The sequence below is a fragment of the Mytilus galloprovincialis genome, chromosome 8 (genome assembly GCF_965363235.1).
Source record: "Mytilus galloprovincialis chromosome 8, xbMytGall1.hap1.1, whole genome shotgun sequence".
Classification (NCBI taxonomy): domain Eukaryota; kingdom Metazoa; phylum Mollusca; class Bivalvia; order Mytilida; family Mytilidae; genus Mytilus; species Mytilus galloprovincialis.
The window spans coordinates 46,128,514-46,155,818 of NC_134845.1; the positions used below are offsets into that span (position 1 = coordinate 46,128,514).

The 27,305-nt window shown below is 31.9% G+C and overlaps 2 protein-coding genes across 3 annotated transcripts in view; one reads left to right on the forward strand and one right to left on the reverse strand.

Moving 5' to 3' along the window:
* Positions 1-3,043: 3,043 nt before the first annotated feature.
* LOC143042046 (protein YIPF5-like) overlaps positions 3,044-27,305 on the reverse strand; it is an 81,355-nt gene continuing 57,093 nt past the window's right edge. For both annotated transcript variants that reach the window (XM_076214285.1, XM_076214286.1), the window contains 3 exons: positions 10,551-10,661; positions 5,436-5,617; positions 3,044-3,637 (listed from right to left, as the gene is read on the reverse strand). In XM_076214285.1, the coding sequence (XP_076070400.1) occupies positions 3,475-3,637; positions 5,436-5,617; positions 10,551-10,661 (456 nt within the window). In that variant the 3' untranslated portion in view covers positions 3,044-3,474. The remainder of the gene's footprint in view (positions 3,638-5,435; positions 5,618-10,550; positions 10,662-27,305) is intronic.
* LOC143042045 (uncharacterized) overlaps positions 24,880-27,305 on the forward strand; it is a 32,719-nt gene continuing 30,293 nt past the window's right edge. The window contains exon 1 of the mRNA XM_076214284.1: positions 24,880-24,899. The gene's annotated coding sequence lies outside the window, so the exon portion shown is untranslated. The remainder of the gene's footprint in view (positions 24,900-27,305) is intronic.

Here is a 27,305-nt window from a genome sequence, read left to right on the forward strand (position 1 = left end):
GAAGTCTTCAAGATTACTCAATGTACCAATAAAAACATTGATATAACCAATAGGCATGAAAATGAGGGTACAGTCAGAAATGTAAACCTCTTAATGATAAGGAATAATTATGGTCAAATTAAGAAGATCACAAAAACTTAATATATCATTAGAAACAAAATACAAAATGACTATTGAATGATTACTTTATGTACTGTGACTTTGAGATGAAGAACATCAATAAAAGTGCATCTTAAGTATGTGAAGTGAGTTTGTGTCATGAGTTTGTTTCTGTCATCTCTGCATCATATGATAAACCCACCAATCATCTCAGTATCAGTAGAACAGAAATTCCACAAGAATGAGATTTGGTTTGGTAAAAAAATATACTGAAGGAAAAATCATTGTAATATTTAGGATTTTCATATTTGTAAAACTTTTTGCATATGAAACCTCATATATACTAATTATCGTAATGTAATCCATGTGCATTGGTTGTTTGGTCCTTCATTTCCAAACACATAGTATCTGATAAAATTAAAACTAAAATTTCAAGAGAAATGAGATGCATTGTCCATATAAAATCATGGAAGTATGATATTGTCAGTACATGTATAATACTTCCATGATCTTCCATGATAAAATTAAGAAGATGTGGATTCATTGGGCAAGATTACCAATGAGACAATTGCTAGTATCCATAAAGACCAATGGAGGATGATGTAAATATGAATAAATATATAGCAAGGTTTGATCTTCAACAATGATCATAACTCATACCATTAAGTTAAGTTTATTCCAGTAATAAATGTAAAAGGGGGAGGCTAAGTTTGTATGGAAGGCACTTTTTATTCAACCCTTCCATGCATAAAATTTAATTGGTTATTTCAAACAGCTGTTAAGGCTTTCTGTCTGAAATTATAATTGGTTGTTAGAATAAAATATGGAAAATTCCTAAGCTGTAATATGCTTACGTATGAAAAATTGTAAAAAAAATCAAAAGTAACCAGATGCTCCGCAGGACGCAGCTTTATACAACCGCAGAGGTGGAACCCTGAACGGTTGGGGCTAGTATGGACACAACATTCAAACTGGATACAGCTCTGAATTTGGATTGTGATTAAAAAGTTGACACAGCATACGTTTCTGACACAGAATGAATGTGGTCTAATGAACCTAAAATGTTTTTTTTTTTGCTTTTGAGCAATTCACTATGCTGTTGAATATTAATCCTTTGATATTTGAAGAAATTTTCTTTTTCATTTCTGAAATCTGAAATAAGAAAAATTGAACCCCACCAATTTTTTTTCACCTCCCCCTTTCCCTTATTCCAAAAAGGATCTCAATTCAAATTTCTAATGGAGTTTTCAACAATAACTACTCATTTAAATACATCATAAAATATAAAATGTCATACAGTCATGATTTAAGTTGATTTGACTACTATTCTGAACAAGGAAAGATAACTCCAATGCAACATTTTATATTGGCAAATTTCCAATGAAGTTCATTAAACTAAAGTTTTTGGCAAATTTCCAATGAAATTTATTAATAACAAAGTTTTTGTCAAATTTCCAATATACATAATTTAAGAGCAGTTTAGGTGAGCAATTAAAATGAGTTTCAATTACCAACCTTACACTGCTTTTAAATTATGTTTTGTACTTAAGTAATTGTCCATTAACCTGGAAACCCTTTTCCCCCTTTTTTGCACCTTATTCCTTGACGGTTTGAGCCAGAACTCCCAAAGACAATTCTTACCATCCCTTTGTGGTATTCCAATATCCAAAATGTAAATACATGGTTAGATTCATCATATGTAAGAACCCCAAGAATTCAATTTTTGATGAAATCAAATAAAGTTCAATTTTGGCCCCTTTAGACCTCAATGTGGACCAATTTGATAACTGGTCCTAAATATTAAAAATCTAAATACATGGTTAGATTCAGCATATTCAAGAACCCCATATATTGAATTTTTGTTGAAATCAAACAAAGTTTAATTTTGGCCCCTTTTGCCCCCTAATTCGTTGGGACCAAAACTCCCAAAATCAATCCAAACCTTCCTTTTGTGGTCATAAACCTTGTGTTAAAATTTCATAGATTTCTATTAACTTATACTAAAGTTATTGTGCAAAAACCAAGAAAATTGCTTATTTTGGGACCTGTTTTTGGCCCCTAATTCCTAAACTGTTGGGACTTAAACTCACAAAATCAATCCCAACCTTCCTGTTGTGGTCATAGACCTTATGTTAAAATTTCATAGATTTCTGTTTAATTATCCTAAAGTTATTGTTCGAAAACCAAGAAAAATGCTTATTTGGGCCCTTTTTGGCCCCTAATTCCTAAACTGTTGGGACCAAAATCAATCCCAACCTTCCTTTTATGGTCATAAACCTTGTGTTTAAATTTCATAGATTTCCATTTACTTTTACTAAAGTTAGAGTGCGAAAACCAAATGTCTTCGGACGACAATGAACGACGATGTAGCCAACGTGATACCAATATACGACCAAAATTTTTTAAATTTTTGCGGTCGTATAAAAACCATTAGCTAGATTTAAACAATAACAATGGACATAAAACAGGTAAAAACACAGTAAAAACCAGTTGGAAAGGGATCTTTTCAATATCTCAATAGATCAGTTCTTGTCATAAAAATGAATAAACAAAAGACAATAAGTACCAATCTTAGAGAACTTGTAATTTTTTAAAGCTAGTTCAATACCAAATTTCATTGGTATCATTTACAAGAATTTTGAAAACAGTGATGAAGCAACTGAAACAACTGACCGGGGACACCAGACAGCACAGAAACTGTAGGGTTTCCAACTTTTATAAGGGGCAGACCTAAACTCTCTAAAATACAGGATTTATAATTGTCCATATTCAGCCTTTGGTTGTGTTGGATTTTCTGGAAGTAGACAAAATAATTTCACTTTCTATGTTCATCCTATTTTATTTAGTTGTGCACATTTTCATATCAGGGACTCCATGACTTTTGAATATATATGATGTATCCATAGGGATATTGGAGAAATAACTCAAAAAAGAAGGAAAAATAATGTTAGGCATATGTTTAATGAATCAATTTAAGTAATATGCTTTGAAAGCAATACAAGTCATAAAATAAATAAAGTAATCTTAAATACATATCACTTCAAAAACCAGACACAAAATTTTGAGGACATGTTAGTAAACTGCGTACATATTAAAAAAGATATATAGTTTTCTTCAAGGTCATTATTATATTAATATTTGGACAAATCTTCAAATAACATATCTTTCCTGTAAATCTTTTTATTTTCTACGAAATCTACACTTTTCCTAAATAAATGTAAAAGTTCAATAATAAGTATTCAAACTCTACATAAAAAGTAATCTGGTAAATATCAATCTCTATCGTTAAAACATTTTTACTCTTAAATTGCACAGATAATCAGACAAAATCTTGTTCAATGTTATTTGGTAAAGTCTGCTTTCATCATTAAATGTTTAAAACACTGTCAACAAGGCAAATACTCCATAAACCAAAGCACATGGATAGGCAACTAGTGGTTGTTGATGGTCCATAGATAAAGCTGATACGAAAAGTTTGGAGGCTGATGCACTGCACCAAATGACGGCTAAGACTGTAAACAATATACCCAGCATACCCCTGAAAAATAAAACATGAAATAAATGTAGTATGACAAGGTTCGTGAAAACTTTTTTTCCCTGGTGGTCCTTGAGGAAAATCTGCTGGTCTTCACTATTAATTCTATTGAAAAACACTAAAATTGTGTTTTGGTTTTGGTGGTAAGATCCTGAGGACCACCGCTTTTCGTGAACTCTGGTATTAAGATTTGTTCAAATTAATTAATACAATTTTTCAGAGTTGTGTACTAAATATTGTAAATTTTATCTAATGTCCCCAAAAACTAGTTACTTAACAATGTTGATTTCTGACAACTACAATATTGATTTATATATTGTTCATCTTTTATAAATAACAGTCTATCTGTTAACATTGTAACACACCCGTATGATTTATTTTATACAATACTAGAAGTCTATTCCTGGAAGATAAAATCATAATGAATACTATTTAAATATTCATAATTTCCAAATTATTTTGAGTTATTTCCCTTGCAATATGAACACTTTGCTCCATGTAACAAATGTTTAAGTTCTTGTGATTAAAAACATTGGTTGGCCCTCCCTCACGCTTAAAAATCTTAAGTCCTTTCTTTCAAAGCCATGTGAATTCTACTGCCTAATAAATGTTTACCAAATAAATATAAAATCATGTCTGACAGTTATGATGTCACAATATCTTGTTAATCTCATAATATGACAAATTATGACACTTTATGCACAGTATTTACTTAATTTAATGAGTGATTGTGTTGTTATTTGTTTAAACTGGTAGCACAATACTATTTATTCATTTTGAATGGGTGTTTTCATCATATTAAGCACAGAGTGCTTTAAGTTTTTCTCATTTCAAATTTGTTTTGTTACAATTTATCATGACTGCCTTGAAAATCAACTAAATTTGTTAATAGTAGATCTGAATCTATACTTCCTATACGTTTTTTGTCTTCTACAACAACATTATATATGTTGAAACATGCACATTTCTACTTCCAACTTTGTAAAATCTTTTCAGCCTTTCAAAATTAAATCATCATATCTTGTCTTTGAAGGTATTTTTGTTGTCGCTTTTTTTGTGGATTGTAGGAAAACCTTTATGTTAGGGATACTTGATTTTATTCTTTTACCAAAATCTGTACATAAGCCTTTTTGAAATATAAAGTTTGTACTTCAAAGAACACTTGAACTTGTGGTTCACCTATACCAGCAAAGTCCACAAAAATAATAATGATACAGTAAATATTAAAAGTCAAGATGTAGGAGCTATTTGGTCAGCTGTTTGATTTTTCTGTATTTAATGTATATATACAATAAGTCTACATTGATAAGTAGATCATACAACTAAACTTCATTCTTATTTATCCAAATGACCCTTTATAAGTAGTTCACTTCATAAGAAGTTTGTTCTGGGGTTGATCTATACTTGTTCTTATTCATTTCCTACCAATGAACTTACAAATGATGAACTTTGCCACTTATTACAATATATATGAAAAGAAAATGTGGTATGATTGCCAATGAGACAACTATCCACAAGAGACCAAAAGACATAGAAAAATTTAATTAACAACTTTCATTATACATCAGATTCATGATTGAGTGATGGGACAAATTGTGGAGTTTTTTTTATACCCTTGAATTCAATGTAATACATGCACAGTACGGGTACAGAAATTGTCAGACCTTCAAAAGCTGTTTCAGGTGATGCTAATTATAATGAGATTTGGTTGAAATGTAACTAATTAAGTCAATTTTGTACCAGTTTTGAATAGGTTTGGCAAACCCTACACTGATTTCAATAGCTTCAAAAATATACTTACTGTAAAGATAACAAAGCAGCAGAGAATGAGAGGATGACCATTGGCAGGAGACAGTAACCCAACACACTGATGATACAGCCGACAGACACTCCAGTCATACTCATCAGGTTCAGTAGGGTATACATGGCCAGACATCCGACTACACCAATACCATAGATGTAACCAAAACTCAACTTTCCAGACTGAAAAATAAAATTTAATATTAAGTAAAGTTATTAATATACATTCATAAACAGGTGCTTTGGGCATTCACCACCCATCTCCCCTTGTTTATTTAATGTTTTAATGTTTTGGTATTACCAGTATACAATTCAAACATCGAAATGTAACAAAACTCATTATCCCAATATACATTTGCATGTATAGATGTAACTAACACTCTTGGCTGAAAAAGTATGAGTAAATGTTAATATTACTTGGTCAGGCATTAAACTACAACTCCCTATATAACTGTAACTAAAAGTATTAAATAAATAATATGGCCTCACTGTGACTATGAGAGGAAGAACAGCAATATAAGCGGTGTTCCTTTGCTTTTCATGTGTTTTATTTGTTGTGCACGTTTTGATTTTGTGTCATGGATGGGTACCCCATATTCTTTGTTTGTCTATTATATCAATTTGATTCAAAGCATGGGTTCCCTTATTTCAAATTATATTTTGGGTTTTTATTTCTTTCATTTTCAGTTTGCACTTAGTGAATTATCTCAGTTTCCTTGCCTTGTACAAACGTGAGAGAATTTCACCATACTAAATCTGCATTTATCAAACATAATATTTCCCAGTGGTATAATTCTTTAGAATTAAAACATCATCAGAAGAACTTCTATCTATCTTGTTTGCCAGATGGTTACCAGTTTTTATAATCTTCACTATCAGACATACTCATATGTCATAGTTTTTTGCTGCATATATCATTAGGCTTCATGCTGAGTGCAAACATCCCAACAACATAAAGTGCATGATAAGGGACATGCATAAAAACAGGGAATACATCTTTGGATCAGAATTATCCAGATACCCAATATTTTCTAGTAACATTTGAAAACTGCAGTGGCGGATCCAGGGGGGGGGTTCCGGGGGGTTGGAACCCCCCTTTTTTTTGGCCGATCAATGCATTTGAATGGGAGCATATAGTTGGAACCCCCCCCTTTATTCTGTGTTGGGAACCCCCCCTTTTTAAAATGGCTGAATCCACCACTGAACTGTCCATTCCTTGCACCAGTTACCCACTTCCCCCAAGAAAAAAAGATCACATTTTGTAATTCCATACATAAAAATTGTTATGTAAAATCTGTCAGGTCATAAACAGATCCTCGTTAATATTCTACTCTGATTGTGACATTATTTCTAAATAAACTTTTGCCACCCTGTGTTAAGATTGATGTATGAAATATTCATTATTTTCTGGGATCAGATTGTAACCTCTTAAAAGATCAATTATCATATATAATTTCAATGTATAAACTGGTATATCTACGTTATAGCAAAAAATGTGTGGACAAGTAAGATGTCTAAATCGTATAATGGTAAACCAAAACAACCACAATCTCCAACTGTAAGTCTTCAAAGCACAAGTAAAGACTATGCCTGGCACAGCATGATAGACAACAGCCAATGATCCTAACATAATACAACATTAATAATCAGTAATTAAGTAAACAAGAGGCTCTCAAGAGCCTGAATCGCTCACCTGAATTTTTTTGGTTTAATCTCATATCAATGATTATTTTGGCTTTTCAATTTATTTAAATGTTCTTTGAATCGTCCTATTTTCTTCAAAAGCAAAAAAAAAATCATTTTCTCCTATGTTCTATTTTAGCCATAGGAGCTATGTTTCTTGACATACAAGGAAATGAAATATAAAATTTATACTATATACTCTGAAACTCTAAAACTCATTTAGCCTAAGTTTGGCTGAAATTGATACAGCAGTTTCAAAGGAGAAGATTTTTTAAAGTAAGTCAACATGATGAACAAATTGTGAAAAGTCTTTAAAGGGCAATAACTCCTTAAGAGGTCAATTGACAATTTTGGTCAAATTGACTTATTTGTAGATCTTACTTTGCTTAACATTTTTGCTATTAACAGTTTATCTGTATCTATAATAATATTCAAGATAATGACCAAAAACTGCAAAATTTCCTTAAAATTACCAATTAAGTGGCAGCAACCCAACAATGGTTTGTTTGATTCATCTGAAAATTTCAGGGCTGATAGATCTTGACCTAATGAACATTTTTACCCCATGTCAGATTTGCTCTAAATGCTTTCGTTTTTGAGATATAAGCCAAAAACTGCATTTTACCCCTATGTTCTATTTTAAGTAACGGCGGCCATGTTTTTTGACGGATCAAAAATCGAAGCACACACTTTGTGCAGGATAATCTAAGGAACAATCATGCTAAGTTTCATCCAAATCCATTCAGCAGTTTCAGAGGAGAAGATTTTTTAAAGTTAGCAAATATGATGAACAAATTGTGAAAAATTGTCATTAAAGGACAATAACCCCTAAAGGGGTCAATTGACAATTTTGGTCATATTAACTTATTTGTAGATCTTACTTTGCTGATCATTTTTGCTGTTTACAGTTTATCTTTATCTATAATAATATTCAAGATAATGACCAAAAACTGCAAAATTTCCTTAAAATTACCAATTAAGTGGCAGCAACCCAACAATGGTTTGTTTGATTCATCTGAAAATTTCAGGGCTGATAGATCTTGACCTAATGAACATTTTTACCCCGTCAGATTTGCTCTAAATGCTTTCGTTTTTGAGATATAAGCCAAAAACTGCATTTGACCCCTATGTTCTATTTTAAGAAACGGCGGCCATGTTTTTTGACGGATCAAAAATCGAAGCACACACTTTGTGCAGGATACTCTAAGGAACAATCATGCTAAGTTTCATTCAAATCCATTCAGTAGTTTCAGAGGAGAAGATGTTTGAAAAATTGTTAACGACGACGACGATGACGACGTCGACGACGACGACGACGGACGCCAAGTGATGAGAAAAGCTCACATGGCCTTTTAGGCCAGGTGAGCTAAAAAGTATTCGAATCACACAAAAAAAATTGTGAGTCATTGCAGTTTTAAGAAGTGTTTTCGTCCGTCATAGGTGTATTAACTAGAGCAATGCACAAGTGCAAACTTTAACCCTTCTGGTTATTGAGGTAATACACAGAACTTATGAACACTGCGAACTTTATAATTCATCATAAAAACAAAGAAACCCATATCAATATTTACAATTGTTATGTAAAAAAGAGAAGATGAATGCTGTTTTTAAGAATGAAGGTCATTCTAAAACCACATGCACAAACCAAACCACACAATGGCACCATTGAAAAGGGGAAAACATGAATAATAATCCTAAAGTTTATGCAATACAATTTTATTTTTTTTTTCACTTAAAGGAACCTATGAAATGCTTTTAATGAAAAATAATATATCTAGAAATAAGTAAATGAGTTATTCATTGTATACTCTAAAGTTAAAAATCAATATCTTCTGATACAGGATCCATTCCATTCATATAATACCACATTTTGAACACTGCCCAATTTGATCAATATGCTTGATGCAAATGCATGACTTCCTACAGGGAGTTGTAAAAATAACCTCAATCATGTTGTTGGTAGTAAATTTCATAAAAAACACATGATTTGCATATATTGTTTACTGTCTTTCACTTGATAACACAGTTTTAACAGATCTGTTTAATGTCAGGTGCCCTTGGAGTGTATACAAAAAACTGGGTCTAGTTTCAAAGCATTGACCTAAATTTGATCCAATTCAGCTTTACCTCTTAAATACTCTTTCTTGCATGTGATGATATAAATTTAGAAAAGCAAATAAAAAATAGTAAGGGAGCTACCATTTGATTTTTATGGGGTGGGGGGGGGGAAGAAAAAAGTCAGGATAAACTAAAAAAAAAAGAAGGCAGGACCGAATAGAGTGAAAAATAAAAAGGCAGGACAAAATTTTTCATCCTAACCCCCCCATAAAAATCAAATGGTAGCTCCCTAAGCAAAAAGACAGGCATAAGATACCAAAGTGATATTGAAGTCATATAATTCTGAAAGCAAACAAATTAATACATTATCACTGAACTAGTATATATATTTGTTTAGGGGCCAGCTAAAGGAAGCCTCCGGGTGTGGGAATTTCTCGCTGCATTGAAGACCTGCTGGTGACCTTCTGCTGTACGTTGTCTGTTCTATGGTCGGGTTGTTGTCTCTTTGACACAGTCCCCATTTCCATTCTCAATTTTATGACATAAAGTCTTGGCAAGAAATGAAACCCATTAAAAGACAAACAGACAGAATATAAAACAGAACAGCTGATTCAATACATGACTTTTAAACAATTAAACAAAATGATATAATGGCAAAAAATGAAAACCATTAACATAAACACTCTGAGAACCGACAGTATACAAAACACAACAGCTGATTCAATACATGACTTTTTAACAACTTAGTACTGTTTTGTACATCTTCATCTCATCTTAAGATCTACAGAGAGATTAAAGATGTCAGGAGTTCATCAATTTTCACATTTAATAACTGAAATATTACAACATACTAAAGACTATCTTTGAAATCAGTAAAAGTCATGTTTTCTTATAATTTTTTTTTAAACCCTATAAATATTGGAAATCTTACAGTCAATCAACCAACAATAATATAAGGGATGACATCAAAAGTTCAATGTAGGATAAAAAACTTAATTCACATAGTTTTTTCACTGAACCCCCCCACCCCCCCCTCTTTAACTTAATTTGGGAGAAATAGATTTACCAATAGGGATATATGTAAAAATCGATTTTAGATATATAAAACTTGCAGAATTTTAATCCACCCCCCAACCCAAACTATTTGATTTAAGTTTTTTTATCCTACATCTATCTTTTGATGTGTAGTCCCTAAAGGAATCAACATTTAAAAGCATTTAAGAAATATCTATCAGCTGTGTCATTTGGTCTCTTGTGGAGAGTTGTCCTATTGACAATCATACCACATCTTCTTTTTTAAGTACAAAATCATTTTGACTGTGTAAAGGGACCAAAGTGAGACAGCTTCAAATTGGATCATTCACAGCTGACTTACCAGCATAAGAGTTCCACCAAATGCTAAACAAAACACCAAGGGTCCTGCCAAGTCTGTGTCCTGCATGATGGTGTGATCTGCTTGTTTAAGTGGGTTCAGGACGGCTAATGTCTGAAAAACAAAGGAAACATTAATAACAATGAGGATGGTTTCAACAAATTTTCCCTGATAACAAACCAGTAAAAATAAATACTCATATTAAATAGTCAATGATTTTGGGAATATACTCATGTATTATATGCTTTGGATATAAATAAAGAGGAAGATTTGGTATCAACTCTCCATCAATTAGTCACATGATTAATGAAAGAGTACATATTATAGGTTAGGGTATGGCCTTCAACAGGGAGCCTTGGCTCAAATACTGAACAGCAAGCTATAAAGGTTTCCAAAATGACTTACACTGAACAGCAATCTATAAAAGGACCCCAAAAAATATACATTCATTATTTCAAGTAGGCCTGTGCAAAGGTATTCTATGTGCATACTTAGACTTCAAAATCATTTATTATAAAAATATGGACAGTTTACCATACATTGATATGAATCTTAGAGCTGCTGAAGATACAGTAATAACTTGGTTCAAATAAGTACAAAATACATACTAGGTTTGAAATTTGGATCCATTAACAGTTCATTTGGTTATTTTTATTTGAAACAGTAATTATTTATTGACAAAATGCCTATTCTACATGAGGGATCACTTTACAGAATAGTAGGAACAAATTCAGTCTGCATCTATTTTAATTAAATGCTGGATATCAAAATCATACTGGGATCTTATTTGGAATACATCATGCAAAAATAAAAAAAATATACAAGTCCAGATTCCAATGTGGAAGGTAAATTAAGATTTGAAATTGAACTTCCACATAGTCATGAAAAAGAAAAAAAAAAGTTATAATAATCTTTTAAAAGATCCAGCATGAAGTTTTGATACGATACAAACTTAAAGCTTCAATAATATTAAAGATGTCTGTTCTCAGATTCTTTGCTAACGCATTAGGGTGAGAGTATTATTTGCTTCAATATCCTGGTACTCTGAAAAGATCCTTGTTCAAGTAATTATATAGGTATTCATTTTTGATAGGTATAAATAACCATACATGTATGAAGTTCCACACAAAAACCATGTAAGTTTTTATGCTTTCATGAAGACATCAATATAAACTTCAAATGGCAGAATTCTGATAAGCACCCAGTTTAATGTTCTTTGTGAAAAGACATTTATAAAGATGGTTTCTAGGTATTTTATCAGTTGTCATGCACACCTAGGCAGAACAACAAACACCCAACACAAAAATCACTTTAAATCACTTTTGCAAGATCAAAGTTAAGATCAACGCTCAAGGTCATGTTTTTTTCAGTCCCTAAATTTGTTTTTTGATTGAAATCTCATTTAATAGTTTCTTTTCCTTGTCAAGATATTGTAACTGATAGTTCTAAAAGTGGGATAATAATTACAACATTCTTCACTTTATTATTATAACAACATTTTATCCTGTTTAATTCTGATGTCTTTATGATTATGAATTTCTTCTGTGACATTTATATCATCAATAGATTATAAATTTCATAACTAAATTCTTTAGAAAGTACAATATGTATGTGACATATAAAAATTGAATACATTATGCCTTATATCATGCTAAATATATTGAATGAAATTAAAGTTATAGTCAGCATTCTGATCAGTAATTATATACCGGTATGACAGTCTGAAATCAACAGAACTCAAACAATTGTAAATGGACTTGAGGGTCTGACTTTCGCTATATTCAATAGATCTGTCTGTCTCACACCTCAGAATGTATTCATACAAAACAGATTCTTTAGGGGGTTGTTATTTAATTACTGGATGAACTTAATACAGGAGGACTTCAGAGTTACATCAAGACCTGTAACACACTTTTTCAGGTCAATAATATACAATATTTATGTGCTAGAATATGATCACCACAGAAGTCAAACCATTATTACTATTAGAAACACTTTATTTGTGTCAGTTTTTCTTTATCTATTGGGAGCCACTCATAATAGTTGCAACTCAGTTTAATTTAATAGAAAAGACTTCTTGTTTTCATTATAAGACATTTAGAGAATCTAGTTGCAATATGCAAATTTAGTATTTATACATTGGGAAATTACCTTTCAGTTACAAACTTCAAGTAGGTGTGCTCAATATAAATTCAGGATCAGCTATTAAAATCCTTCAACAAACTATTCAGACCTTTAACTGTCATACCCATCATCACAATTTGTTTATATTCAGAATTAAGATTTAGTTAGTAAATACTTAAGAGACTTCAAATGATACACCTTTTATCCACTTGCAAGTCCTTTAAAAGAAATGATTTTCTGAGCCTGTTGGTAAATACTTGATTCAGTATGTCTACTAATATAAGATTAGCTATATAACCATATAATGGTTTAAGATAGACAAAAGCACATTTTTCTACATAAATTTGAACTTTTATGCAAAATTCAAGATAATAACAATTTAATCATTTTAAAACTACTGTAAAGGTGGAGTGGTATGAGTTTCAAATCACCTGATCTTATTTCATTTACACTAAGACATATAAAATAAAAGTCTAGAATTGCCTAAGTAATGCCTTGCATAATATTCCACTATTTTCCCTATATGGCTCAGGAATCAAGGTTATTTAGGGGTGACTTTGGATAATATAATTTGGTGAAATGACATAATTTTGGCAGAGTTGTAATTTCGATGCAGAATTTTTTTTTCGAGCCTCAGTCTTAATTGTGTCGGAGTGTGTGATTAAACGCTGAAAGATGAAATCCAATGGATACACTCAGTCACAGTGGGTGGAGAATTATTTTCACAAAGCTACTGAAGTAGATATTTGATATTTAAATATACATGTAACTTAATAATTAACAAAGCGACTATATCATTTTCTTTTCATATGAGAATAAAAGGAGACATGCTGCTGAGTGCAGTTGCAGTGTTATAGTTTTATTAGTGGTTATTTGTATTCTGGTTCACAATGCAGTGGGAGAACCCTGAGAGTGCTGAATTGTTAAACCACAAGTAAAATGGTTAAACTATTGAAAATAATTTAAAATAACATGCAATGCAAAACACTATGAACCATCATGCATGCTATACCTGTTCATTTCTCTTTCTTGCTATACCTGTTCATTTCTCTTTCTTGCTATACCTGTTCATTTCTCTTTCTTGCTATACCTGTTCATTTCTCTTTCTTGCTATACCTGTTCATTTCTCTTTCTTGCTATACCTGTTCATTTCTCTTTCTTGCTATACCTGTTCATTTCTCTTTCTTGCTATACCTGTTCATTTCTCTTTCTTGCTATACCTGTTCATTTCTCTTTCTTGCTATACCTGTTCATTTCTCTTTCTTGCTATACCTGTTCATTTCTTTTTCTTAGATCTGTACACTTATACAGTAAACTTCACTTAATCCCATACTGCTTTATAGCATAATTTTTTCCTCCAACAAAAACATTTCCTACTCATAAATGTTGAATAAATGGAGAAAGTGTCCATGGGACAGATAATAGACGACCATGCTTCACTTCAACTCATATATAACATTCGAAAGGGACATAACGAAAGAGTAACAGTGACACCACCCAGATTCAAACTTGATCAGTGATTTGTGGTTTTAAGCATCAAGTTTACATGTCATACCATTTAAATGAGGCAAACTTAAAGTTAAAGAATGGAAATCTTATGGTGGTGTATGCACAGACCAATGGATGTAAAGAAGGTACAGACAGACAAAGGTAACCCTTAACGCACCCTCCTAAGATGGTGGGGCATAACAATTTATTACTTGCATAGCCAAAAAGTCAGGCCTTTTACTGGGGTCTTCACTTTATTGCAAAAGAAATTGTTTACTAGAAAATGGCTTACTTAAAATTCGACAATATTTTAACCAGAATTCTCATTTGTACTACTAAGTTCATTAAACAACCGTCAAGGTCAAATCTCATTCTAAAATTCACAAAATTCTCATTTATAATTCCAACAATTATTCAACATCCAAGTAACACTAAAATCTAAGATTTACAAATAGCTAATTTCATGGAACAGTTGATATTTTACCCAGTAATATATTACTTCTGTTATGTATTGGTATTAAATATTATGTAACACAGATTTACACCTGTCTACCTATACTAAACACTTGACAGGTAAGAAACCCTTTGATCTTTTAAACCTGATATTATAATTCTCATTATATCAAAGAAAAACAATGACTATTTTGATGGAATTATAAAATGAAATGACAGAAGATTGTCGGTTGTGTTTTAAAATCAAATCCAGTCTATGGCAATAATTATATGTCTTACATTACAATCATCATGGGGAAATGAAAGAAGATTGTCCAATGTATTTCTGTATTAAATCCAGTCATATTGTTTGATTCAAGCAGATTAAAGGGTAATAGTTAGGTGTCTGAAAGTATCAAGGGAAATTCTGTGAGATGGTTCCTTTTTCAATTGAAAAGAAATAATCCAATTATATTTTTCATCTAATATTGGTCTCTTATAGATTTTTGTTTGCCTCAAATTGGGTTTCATCCATGTTAGAGCTTTCAAAGCTTGAAAATGCAGCTTTTTAACATTTGTTTAAATGTTGCAGACCACAATTTAGACTCACAGGGGTCAACATGATATCATAAGTATTATAAATTTTATCCATTTCTCTGAGTTTCCTTTCCACACCGCACTTTCTTCTAATTCTCCATCCATCAATTCCCTTAAAAAGAGCCCAGTCTACTTTATAAAGCTAATAAAACAAAACAGGTGAGATTTACCAGACCATTTTTGTCATAAAAATAAAAAAAACAATTTCATGAAGTATTTATGACAATTGCTTCATAAACCTTGACTTTTATCTCTTTATAATAGCTCAATTTAACACTTTGTTGGAAAAGCATTGTGGGAAAGTGAACATCCAGTTTAATCAAGATATCATTTACATATAACAAATAATCCGATTTATAATGCCCCCTTTTTTTTGTCAAACAAAAGATTACGTAACACCATTTTACACCTGTTTACCTTTGACGAGTATTGATCACCTGAACAGGTACAAAACCCTTTGATCTACAGGAAACAGCATGTTAATTACATATAGGTACTGATAGAAATGTACATTTTATTTGACATGCAACATTGAAGTACCTGTTAAATTACTTAACAGGTACAATTTTAATCATTTACTTCTAATTTAATGTCTTTTCTCATTCAATGGTGTTAAAGTATATATATAGCAGACAGTGGTTGTTTTGTGTTGCCTAGAGTCAACACCCATAATGGATAACACAAAACGAACTAAAAAATAAACATTGTCTAATGGGTTTGCAGGACAATACCAATAAAGAAAAATAGTATGCAATAAAACCTACTTTAAAAGTCCATGAGTAATTAATAGATATAGCTGCATGGATCCTAAATTATGTAATGGGATGGAAATCCATTTTTTTCCTTTTCACCTATAAAATGAGACTTTAAATGACTAATTTTCAAAAGTTCCCTCTAAGGTTTTAATAAATGATTTTTTTTTTAGATCTACTGAGAAACAAGACACTTTCATTTTAGGGGGGGGGGAGGTTATGCTTGTTTCACCTTGCAGTTAAGGCAATGGAAGAAGTTGATCTTTTTGGCGGTACCTGAGTATTGTAGTAAGAATATTAGTCATTTAACGCCAAGGTCACTTTCTAAAGGTGACATAAACCTTCTCTGCCAATATAGACCCCACTTGTAAAAGTTCTGCATAAAAATACATAACAATTATAATAATAACGTTACTAAAAGGGTACTAAAAGTTTAACAGGCTAAATTCCAAAAGGTTATATAAACATAACCAAGGACAAAGCCTTGATTTTCTGATAGTTAAAGTTCTTATCATAACAAGAATGTTAATCCTCATTCTAATCCAGGATTACTTCCAAAGTGACCACCATAAATCTTATTACATTATTAAACCTTTCAGTGGTTTTAAATATGTGTGATATAAATCTTATATTAAACCATTAATAAACTCTAAAGGCCACTTGGAAGGAATAGGCATTACGATAGGTATTGACAAAGGTTAAGTGGCTATCTGCAACCCTCAGTAGAATAGAAACGGTATATTCAAACCTTGGTGCCTTGAAAATGTGTTAAGGCCAAGAACAATAAAAGCTTAGTCTTCATAAATCAGAGTTCAGAACCCCTAATCTGGCCTTGTCTTAAAATCCTATACACATTCCCATATAAGTCTGTAGGCGAGTATAAGTAAAATAATCATGACATTAGGATAGGTCAGATTAAACAAAGATTAAAGAATTCTAAAAATAACATTTACTTTTTAATAATGTTTGAACCAATTTAGTTTTATAAAATTATTATTCTGGCAAAGGCATTCAAAGATGTATTAAAACTTCTTCCATACTTAGATTTCATTTGAATTTTTATGAACTATTTCTGATTGACAACTGTCATGTGTTTTTTGTTGTGTTATGAGATTATCTTTGGGTTCAGTACCAACATAACAACAAGTTAACTGCACTTAATGTTCATTATGTATATCCTAATTTAGTCAACATTTTAATTGTTCCATGTGTCGACCATCAGCCTGTCCAATAAGATTTTTTCTGCTATTACTTTGTGGTGTATTTTCAGATCTGTTTACAGAATAGTGGCTCCCCCTTCAAAATGCTACACTGGTTGACCATCATGTTATCATCGCTGACCATTGATTACCATGGTCAAACAATGGTTGATCATGATCAAACTGATGATTGCTGACCATTCATATATCTTTCCATGGTTGGATGTACTTTACACCATGGTCAACTATGGTCACCATGGATTTTCATCCTTTGAGACCATGGTCAACCATCTATACTACACCATGGTCAACTATCTATACTACACCATGGTCAACCATCTATACTACACCATGGTCAACCATCTATACTACACCATGGTCAACCATCTATACTACACCATGGTCAACCATCTATACTACACCATGGTCAACCATCTATACTACACCATGGTCAACCATCTATACTACACCATGGTCAACCATCTATACTACACCATGGTCAACTATCTATACTACACCATGGTCAACCATCTATACTACACCATGGTCAACCATCTATACTACACCATGGTCAATCATCTATACTACACCATGGTTGGTCATGGTTAAACCATGGTTGGAAAATGCACATCAACATATATACATTTAAAAAAATGTAATATTTGCCACTGGATGTTAAACACCAATCAATGCAACCTTCAAACCAATATAACAGGTGGTTGTAATAGGGTCTTTTTACATTCATTCAAAGCTATACAACTCAAAGCTTTTCTTTATTTCCATGTTCAGTATTTACTTTAAGTTCAAATTATTGGGTCACCTCAACTGTTGAAAAGGTCTGTCCAATATGTAAGGACAATTCCATTCATACAATTATGTCAACATTTGCATACAGCTTATATAAGATCAAAGGACGGGAAAGGTATCCTTAACTCAACTATTTATCTTAGCTTTTCATTTTTATAATTTATTGTTCAATGCAAACAACTTGTTGTATTAAATCAAATAAACACACAACTATGAACTGAAAGTTCTAACTTTGGCTTGGCTTTTCTTGTGTCTAAGAGTGAGTATAATTTTTTAACGTTTTAATTTCAAATTTAATATTATTTTTTTGCAATAAAACTATAAATGCACTTTTCTGCAACAAAAATGAGACTTTCTTTAACACATAGAGAGTTCAGCACATTTCAAATACTAGTATTAATATACAAGAATGTGCAATTATTACGACCACTATTTTTGCAGATATAATAAATGCTTATAAATTTCCCCTGTCTATGTGCAATAGTTTTCAACCATGGTCTTACGGAGATTGTTGACCATGGTGAGTGTATAAGGTTTATTACTATGGTCACAAAAGTGGAAAACCATACTTGACCATGGTAACCATTGATGACCATGGTCAATTAAACCATGGTTGAATATGCTTTACACCATGGTCAAGTGATGGTTTTAGGTAACCATGGTTGCATCTTGACAGGAATAATTTGTTATATATATTGCTTTTGTTGATTCAGGCATATAGGGTATACAAATATTTCTATATAACTAATGTTTTGATTAAAAATTTTGATTCTCAGTTGAAACTAATTTCAGTTTTCATATATGAAGTTTAAGCTTTAGAAATATAATCTTACTGAAGTAGTTCTTTTGGAAAAACAAATATAAATGGTATTTTAACTGAACTTTTAGAAGCCGTTTGGAAAACATGACACTTGATCGGTCAGTGAGTCTCCTATCAAATAGTAATTACTTCACCACTCTCAGTAAATGACCCTTTCTCATCATAGATCACATATCAATGTTTGACCACACAAATTACATGGTCAATTGATATAAGAGATTTACAAATCGTCTCAGTGGCTACTGTCTAAATGACCACTAGCAATTACATTGCTGGACTTTTTATTGACTTTCTATCACTTGAACATGGGAATACAATTGTATATGATAGGTCTTGTAACTAAAGAAATTGGTTTCCCACAGTTTTTATTATGTTCCATTCTAGATGGTATGTCAATCTTATATTTACTATATTCTACAGAATCTAGCTTTATTGCAATTTAATCTGTATTATATGTCTACAGACCTCAAGGTCATTTTGGAAGTATTGACAGAAGATGCTTTTATAACAAGTAAAATTTCTCTTATATGGTATTGATTGACACAAGGTGACGCTCTGAAGATACTGTATATGGGGTTATTTTCGAGGGGTGTCAAATTTCACGGATAGAACAAAATAGACAAATTAAATTCCGTCAAATTTCATGGATAGAACAAAATAGACAAATTTAATTCCGTCAAATTTCATGGATAGAACAAAATAGACAAATTACATTCCGCCAAATTAAAAGTGAACATGCAAAGGTATTGATAATTTAAAAGTTTGGAATCCATCAAAATAATAAGCGCCAAAATATTTCGTATAACTTATTTAATGAAAATCGTGAAATTTTACTCCCGCTATACAGTATTTTATTATAAAAAGATAAATACAGGGTTAGTACAATACCAAAGCCTCAGTTTTCATTAAAAATTTTTTAAATAATGCATATAGCTCTTCTAAAAACATAATTAACTGCAACAGTTCCTTTTGACTGAAGGCTCTACAGTAGAGAATGAGATTTAAAATATCAAGAACAATTTCATCTGTCATTCCCAAGAATTAATCTGGATATCAGTATGTTTGTTACGTATTTATTGAGTATCAATGACTTTGTTATTCCCAAATCATTTAACAATATAAGCATTGTACTTCAGAACTGTTTATATGACTGGGTAATTGCCAAATTATTGATAGGTCTAGCCAGAAGAATGTTCTGACCATTGTTTATCTATTTATCTTTAACAATTAATGTTAATTTACTAATTATTGGTTAATCTGTTAACAACTGACAAACTGTTGACACAGCATGTATTAAACTTGGCAGAATAATAGGTGCCTTTTAGTTTAACCAGAACAGGCTCAAATATTTAGCTGACACCATAAAAGACATTGGCTAATCTGCACAAGAAGAAATTGCCATTTGAATTTGTGAACATGTCTTAGTCTTAAAAGTGTCAATTTTTTTCTTCTTTTTTGGCACTTAAATTTTCAATAAAGAATTTTATGTTTTTTCATTTGGTTTAGGTTGATAATTGTCTACTGGTAATTATACCTGTGTGACATCTCCTTATTGAAATGAAAATACTGATATATCATTATGAGAAGCCTTGAAAAGTTTTATTGAAATTCAAGAAATATTGGTTTCCTTAGTGACAGAATGAAGAGGGTTAATTAAAGGCTTTGAAAAGCTACTGTCATTTGATATTCTAATTAAAGAAAACATGAATCTCTATGTTTGATAAACCTGCTTTCTGACAAGAGCCATTCTGAGGTTCTAAGAGAGTGGACTGTCTTATTAACACACACAATACTGAGGCTCTGAATAAAGAGTCTCAGTACATTAAGCTTTTCAAAAGGCACAATTCTAAGGCCTTTCAGTTAAAAGACAATGGACTGCTTATACAATCTCAACTCTTTAGCTCTTCAAGGGCTAGTTAACATTTGAGCAGTAATTTCTGAAGAACAATAGTGAATTGATAAAGCAACCATGAGGTTTTGACAGTCACAATAGTGGAAGAATAGGAAGTTGGCAACATAAACTGAAATTGTTTTATGAGGTAACTAACTGGTAGTGACAGCTATGTAAACATTAAATCAATAATAATTCTAAAAGATGTCAGCTGCAAGCAAGCATTTCAGTAAAGTTTACACAATAGGAAGAAAGACTCTGAAGCCTCAACTCAATCAATGAAATTCATTAGAAAAAGAGCCTGTCCTTCAGGTCTAATGCAAGCCAATTAACAGGTCTTCAATCATAAAGAATAATATGATATCAATTTAATTATAATCAGTCAAATTTTCTACCAAGTTGGTGTCTACCTGAGAGGGGAATATTTTTTATCCTCATTTGGAACCAAAAAAAAAATCACTATACCATCTTCTGCATGCAATTCATATTATGCTTTAATTTTCTTCAGTTTTTGGTGATAACATGAGGATTTTCCTGAATAGGCATGCCAGTCCTGTGTACAGAATAAGTACTCCCATAGTAAATTGTTATAAAAATGACTTACTGATGAAGAATTTAACAAATAAGGTACCAATTATTTGCTCATTGTTGACGGCCCTTACAAATAAATCAAGACTAAGGGCCTTCAACAATGAACAAAACCCATACCACTTTAAGTAAGTTTTAAAAGGATGTATATCCTATTCAAGGGTTTCAGTTTTTTCTTTAACGACTCAGGTAAAAAAAAAAATCTTTTCTTCAGTCAACAATTCAGGTGTCTCAGTAAATAGTGCTGATGGATAAATTATAACCATAATCTGCCTCTTGATAAAAGGTCTGCCCAATAATTTACAAAAAATAATTATTTCTGTCAGTGAGTCTAATGGATTTACTATAATATCTCATCCTAGATTTTGGTCACAGTTTCTTTGTCAGAATCAATTGAGATTTTATGCAATCTTCCTAATAATGACATAATTTCTCAATTCATTAAGTGGAACTGAAGGATTGAGGAATGGTTTTATACAAAATAAAGTCAATGTAAATTCAGACAGAATTAGATTTATTGCATCTAAACACTAAGGGTTTGTGACATTTAAAATCATTGTACACGTTTTAACTGGATTAGAGATGTTTCTATCTAATTTATTTTCAAAAATCAATAAGAAAATTGAATGAATTTCAACTGAAAAGGAAAAGTAACTAGTTCATATTGACTGTTCATTAATTAAACAAGGTTATGTGGTCCTCTAGTTAATATAGTACAAAATAGTACAGTTCAAAAACTATTCAGAAACCAGGGTAAAAAAAAAGTTAAACATATTGACCTTGATATTAGTTGAAATATATAAATTTACTTGAACACAAATAAATAAACGGTCGACATTATTAATTTTTTTTCTGTTACAGAAAATTTTACATGTTTTACAAGTAAATCTATTCTTCTTTTGGAAAAAGCTGTTCTTCTTTTAATGCTGCATTCTGATATCAAGTTTTCAGTTCCTATTTTTTGAAAAACGTTTAAATAGCGTCAACAGAAGATTAAGGGATAATCCAACTCATAAGTTGAAAACAAACTGACAAATATAATTGCTATGGCAAAAGCTTTAAATATCCAAGCATTTGCAATAAAAAAAACCCACCACAAATATTTCTTTGATTGTAGCAGATGTGCTAGACAATAATAAAACTGTCATTAAAATATTCATGGTCAGTTTGGCTTGACCAGTGGTCATAACTGACACAGCATTAATTGTCCTCTTGGTTATGGTTAATCTACCAATTAAGTTAGCCCAGCAGGATAGGGGCTGTCAAACATGGGTTTTAATTAGAAACAAGGAGGAAACTTTCAACACTATTGTTCAAACTTTATTATTAAACAAAGTCATAGAAAGCTAAGATTGTTCTGGTCATGTGTTGGGTCAGAAGGAAAACTGACCACTGCTGGAAATAATTGTGCATTTCCTTTGATGGACATTAAAGCAAAAGGAAGCCTGTCCTTTCAGTCTTAACAGAGCAATTAATTTTCAATGAACCTAAATGCAAAATTCCATTTGAAATAAATAGAGATGAGAATTTTAGACTAAAGTGTGATTTGATGCCTTTTTCATTGTAGAAGTTTAACATTTGATGAATTTTCACAGCTTTCCAGTGGATTATACTGCTATCTAATTACCAGTATAGTAAGTATGGATATTGGAATTCTATTTATGTAATTCAGAACAAAGCTTAAGGTTTGTAATCCTCAATCAGATATTAGCTGTCTCAGTATTCAATTTGTTTAGGAGCCAGCTGTATCCTGCCCCCAGGTAGCAGATATTCTTGGTGTGATGATGACCCATTAGTGTCCTTCGGCTGTTTTCTACCCATTTGTTGACACATTCCCCATTTCCATTCTCAATTTAATGTTTTGGAACCCAGAAAACTACATAAAGTAAACATATTTAGGAAATTTAACCCATGTTTTTTGTTTTGTGTTAATACTACCACATGAATCATCAACAGCTTATGTCACCATAAAAATATAAACTAAGTCAACATCATGGTTTCTGCCAGCTGGTGAATATATTTTTGTTGTTAAATAATATTCAATGAAATAATACCACCAGCTGTTCTGAATAACCGTAAAAATGTACTTTACCATGTATATTACTTGACAAAATAGAAAACAAAACATTTGTTAAAAATTAATAATAAGATACCTTACAAGACAATAATAAGTAGACTTGGACAGATATAAAAAAAAATTGCCCTCTCCCCTTTTTCTAATCTTTTTTACTTGAGACTTAATTTGTCATAGAGAGCTGGGACCAAATAGGACACACATTACTTAATGTGATGTGGTCTGACAGTCTAACCTCCCATTGTATGCATATATATTCAACATTTGTACACATGTACAGTTGTTTGAAAATAGTACAAATATTTGAAAATGCAACTATATATATTCTGATTGATTCTGGTTTTATACTAGTCTTTTTTGGGGCCCTTTATTGCTTGCTCATCGGTGAGCTGTGTAGGCTCTGTGTTGAAGACCGTTCTTTGACCTATAATGGTTTACTTTTATACATTGTGACTTGGATGGACTGAGTTCAGTGGCGGATCCAGCCATTTTAAAAAGGGGGTTCCCAACCCAGAGTAAAGGGGGGGGTTCCAACTATATGCTCTCATTCAAATGCATTGATCGTCAAAAATAAGGGGGGGTTCCAACCCCTGGAACCCCCCTGGATCTGCCAATGGAGTTGTCTCATTGGCACATTGGCACTCATTCGCATCTTCTTATATCTATATAATAATAGTGGTGATTTAAATTGTATAGTGCTTCAAGTTTTAGTTGAAACAAAATACAAATGTTCAAATCATCAATGAACAATAATTCATACTATTTTTCAAAGATTTATCTGTCAACTTGAGACAAAATAAAACATGCAAATCTTAGGTCTAATATTGACCAAGGAATCAAATGACATTTTATTTGTCAAAAGATGATTGATAGAATAAGTCTATATACATACAGACATATAATAGTCTGTAATTCTGATAAGTTTTTAATATTGATGGCTGAATTTTAATCCATAATCATTTAAACTTTTAACCCTACAATGCATTCCAAGTAAGCCTCAGATATCACAAACGCACCTTTTGTGTTTTCAAGAGGTCATAAGTGTATTTGCTAATAAAACTATTTTGTTTGCAGGAAAGCCTGTAAAAATGGATTTCATTTATATCAAAACATAAAAAAACACCTTAAAATCACATGCGATTTACATATGATAAATTTGGGACTTTGCTTGACATGGTCTCGCTGCTCTAATATATGCAATTTTCAAATGTGTGACAGTTTAAACTGCATGTGTTATTAATTTAAGTACACAGATTCAACTTTGATTCTGAAAGAAGAGAATTATTAAGTTTAAATTATATTTGATTCCAATTTATTTTAAGGATAGGTTTAATGAAGCCCCAAATTGTATCTTCTCCTTAAATTTCTAAATTCTGACATTCAAGATTTAATATGTACACATGAACACATGCAAAAACCTGCTGTTTCTTAAACACAATACAATTTTTAATTTGCATGGATACTGAAGAATGTAAAGTATTGATAAATGCACCCTGGGAGATTGACTGATTTAAATTCAAATTTTTGAAAATGCTGATTAGATTATTACATCATTTAAACTCAAATCTTCGTTAATGGAGGTAAGGAAATTTATCCTTTTTTCTTCTTCAAATTATCGAAAGATTAATCTAATGATAATGGACAGTCATTTATCTAGTTGCAGACTAGAATTTTTCTATTTCATTTCTTTTATGAAATACATTGAAACCTGTCAACCACTTTCTTTCCAATATATCATTATTGCCAAATCATTCTATATCCCCAGAATTCAACATGCGATTACATTTTGAAACCTTTCAAATAAAATTGTCCATGAAATTTAAATTACCAAATGGAATGCAATTAAAACATGGTTAATTAAAATAATTTGATTGTAATCAATGATATAATATGTAATTTTGTGACTTAAGGTGAAAATACCTGCAATTAAATGTCATTTACACCTGCATAAGGCGATTACCAAACATAAAAAATGTACAATTGTATTTCCTTGTGTCTGACATCTTACAAATATAAATACTTTATTATATTAAGTCAGCAGGTATTAGCAATGATTAGGGTCCTAACATTCTACAACAGAGTCTTAAAGTGGTTAAGGTGTTAGATGGGGGGAATGTCACATGATGCACAGGGTTAATTCCCATTACTATGATTACAAATAAATTGAGATGTAGTATGATTGCCAATGAGCCAACTCACTCCACCAGAGTTCAAATGGAGAAAATAAAAGAGGTCACTATATGGCCTTCAACAATAAGCAAATCCCTACCAAAAAGTCTAAAATTCAGACTTGGTCAAATCAGACATTCATTGCCTAGGATTTCCTTTATTAAAGATAGTATATTATATTTTCTCACCCTGTTAGTAGTTATCATTGAAGACCTGTTGGTGACCTTCTGCTGTTGTCTGCTCTATCATGTCTATGGTCGGGTTGTTGTCTCTTTGGCACATTCCCCATTTCCATTCTCAATTTTATCGATCACATGGTTGCAATGGAATAAATGATTCTTTTTCATCATGTATGGTCTAATTGAGATGGTTCACCATGGTTGACCATGATTTGACAAAATATTAAAAGGTCAACCATGGTCTAATGGAGAAGGTTGGCCATTATTATAGAGATGGTTGACCATGGTTAAGATATATTTAATGGAGAAGGTAAGTCATGGTTTATGAAGATGGTTGACCGTGGTTAAAAGTTATTAAATGGTATAACCATGGCCGACCATGGTCTGTAGAGATGGTTGACCATGGTTGACAATGGTTTGACAAATATAGTAAATGGTCAACTGTGGTCAACCATGGTCTATATGCCAGTTGGTTTATGGAGATGGTTGCACATGGATGACAACGGTTAATAAATGGTCAGTTGTGGTCAGCCATGGTCTATGGAGTGGTTGACCATGGTTGAAAATAGTTAAGAAATTGTCATTTGTGGTCAACCATGGTATATGGAGATGGTTGACAAAAATAATAAATGTCAATTGTGGTCAACCATGGCCTATGGAGGTGGTTGACCATGGTTGATAGAAATAATAAATAGTCTACCATGGTCAACCATGGTCTATACCATGGTCAACCATGGTCTATGGAGGTGGTTAACCATGGTTGACAAAAATAATAAATGGTCAACTGGTCAACTGGTGGCAACCATGGTCTAATGGAGATGATTCCATGCAATGGTCTAACAAAAATATTAAACGGTCAATCATGATCATTGCTGACAATGGTTTGACATACATATAAATTGGTCAACCTTTGTCAACCATGGTCTTTGGAGATGGTTGACCAAGCTTAGCCTTTCCTTAGAATCTCCATAGATCACCCTTTGTCAGATGTCTAAACTTCTCTACTTGTTAGCTCGCCAGTGTGTTTATTCTTTAAAATTTCTAAATTAGCCTTTCGAATATTAAATTGTATACAATTACAAAATGTACATTCCTATATGAACTACATTGTTGTGAATGTGAGCTCAGCAAAAAGTCAGTCAACACTGAGGTTGTGAGTTCGAACCCCGCTTGTGAGGGTGCACTTGACTCCAATCTTTATTAATTGACTAGGATTGTCAGTTTTCTTATCAAAGATGGTGGTTTCCTCCGGGACCTCCGCCTTCCTAAATCAATAAAACCTGACAGCCACGAAATAGCCTAAATGTGGTGCTTAAAAGCGGCGTTAAAACACCAAATATCAAATCAGCAAAAGATTCTGGTGAGACTTAAATATTTAAATGAATATCATTCAAATTGCAAAAAAAAGGTTGTGAAACATTCTTTGGCTTTGGTAAAATTATTGTCATTTCTAAAGACATAAACCAATAAGCCATACATCACTATGATTTCGGTACCTACATGTAGGAGGTGGAATATCTTCAAAACACCTGGGCTTAATTTCACTTTCATATATATCACAGTTCATGACAACCTTTATAAAGATAATACATTCCTGACCACAATATGACTATGGCGACCTGAGTCTAACTGGGGGAG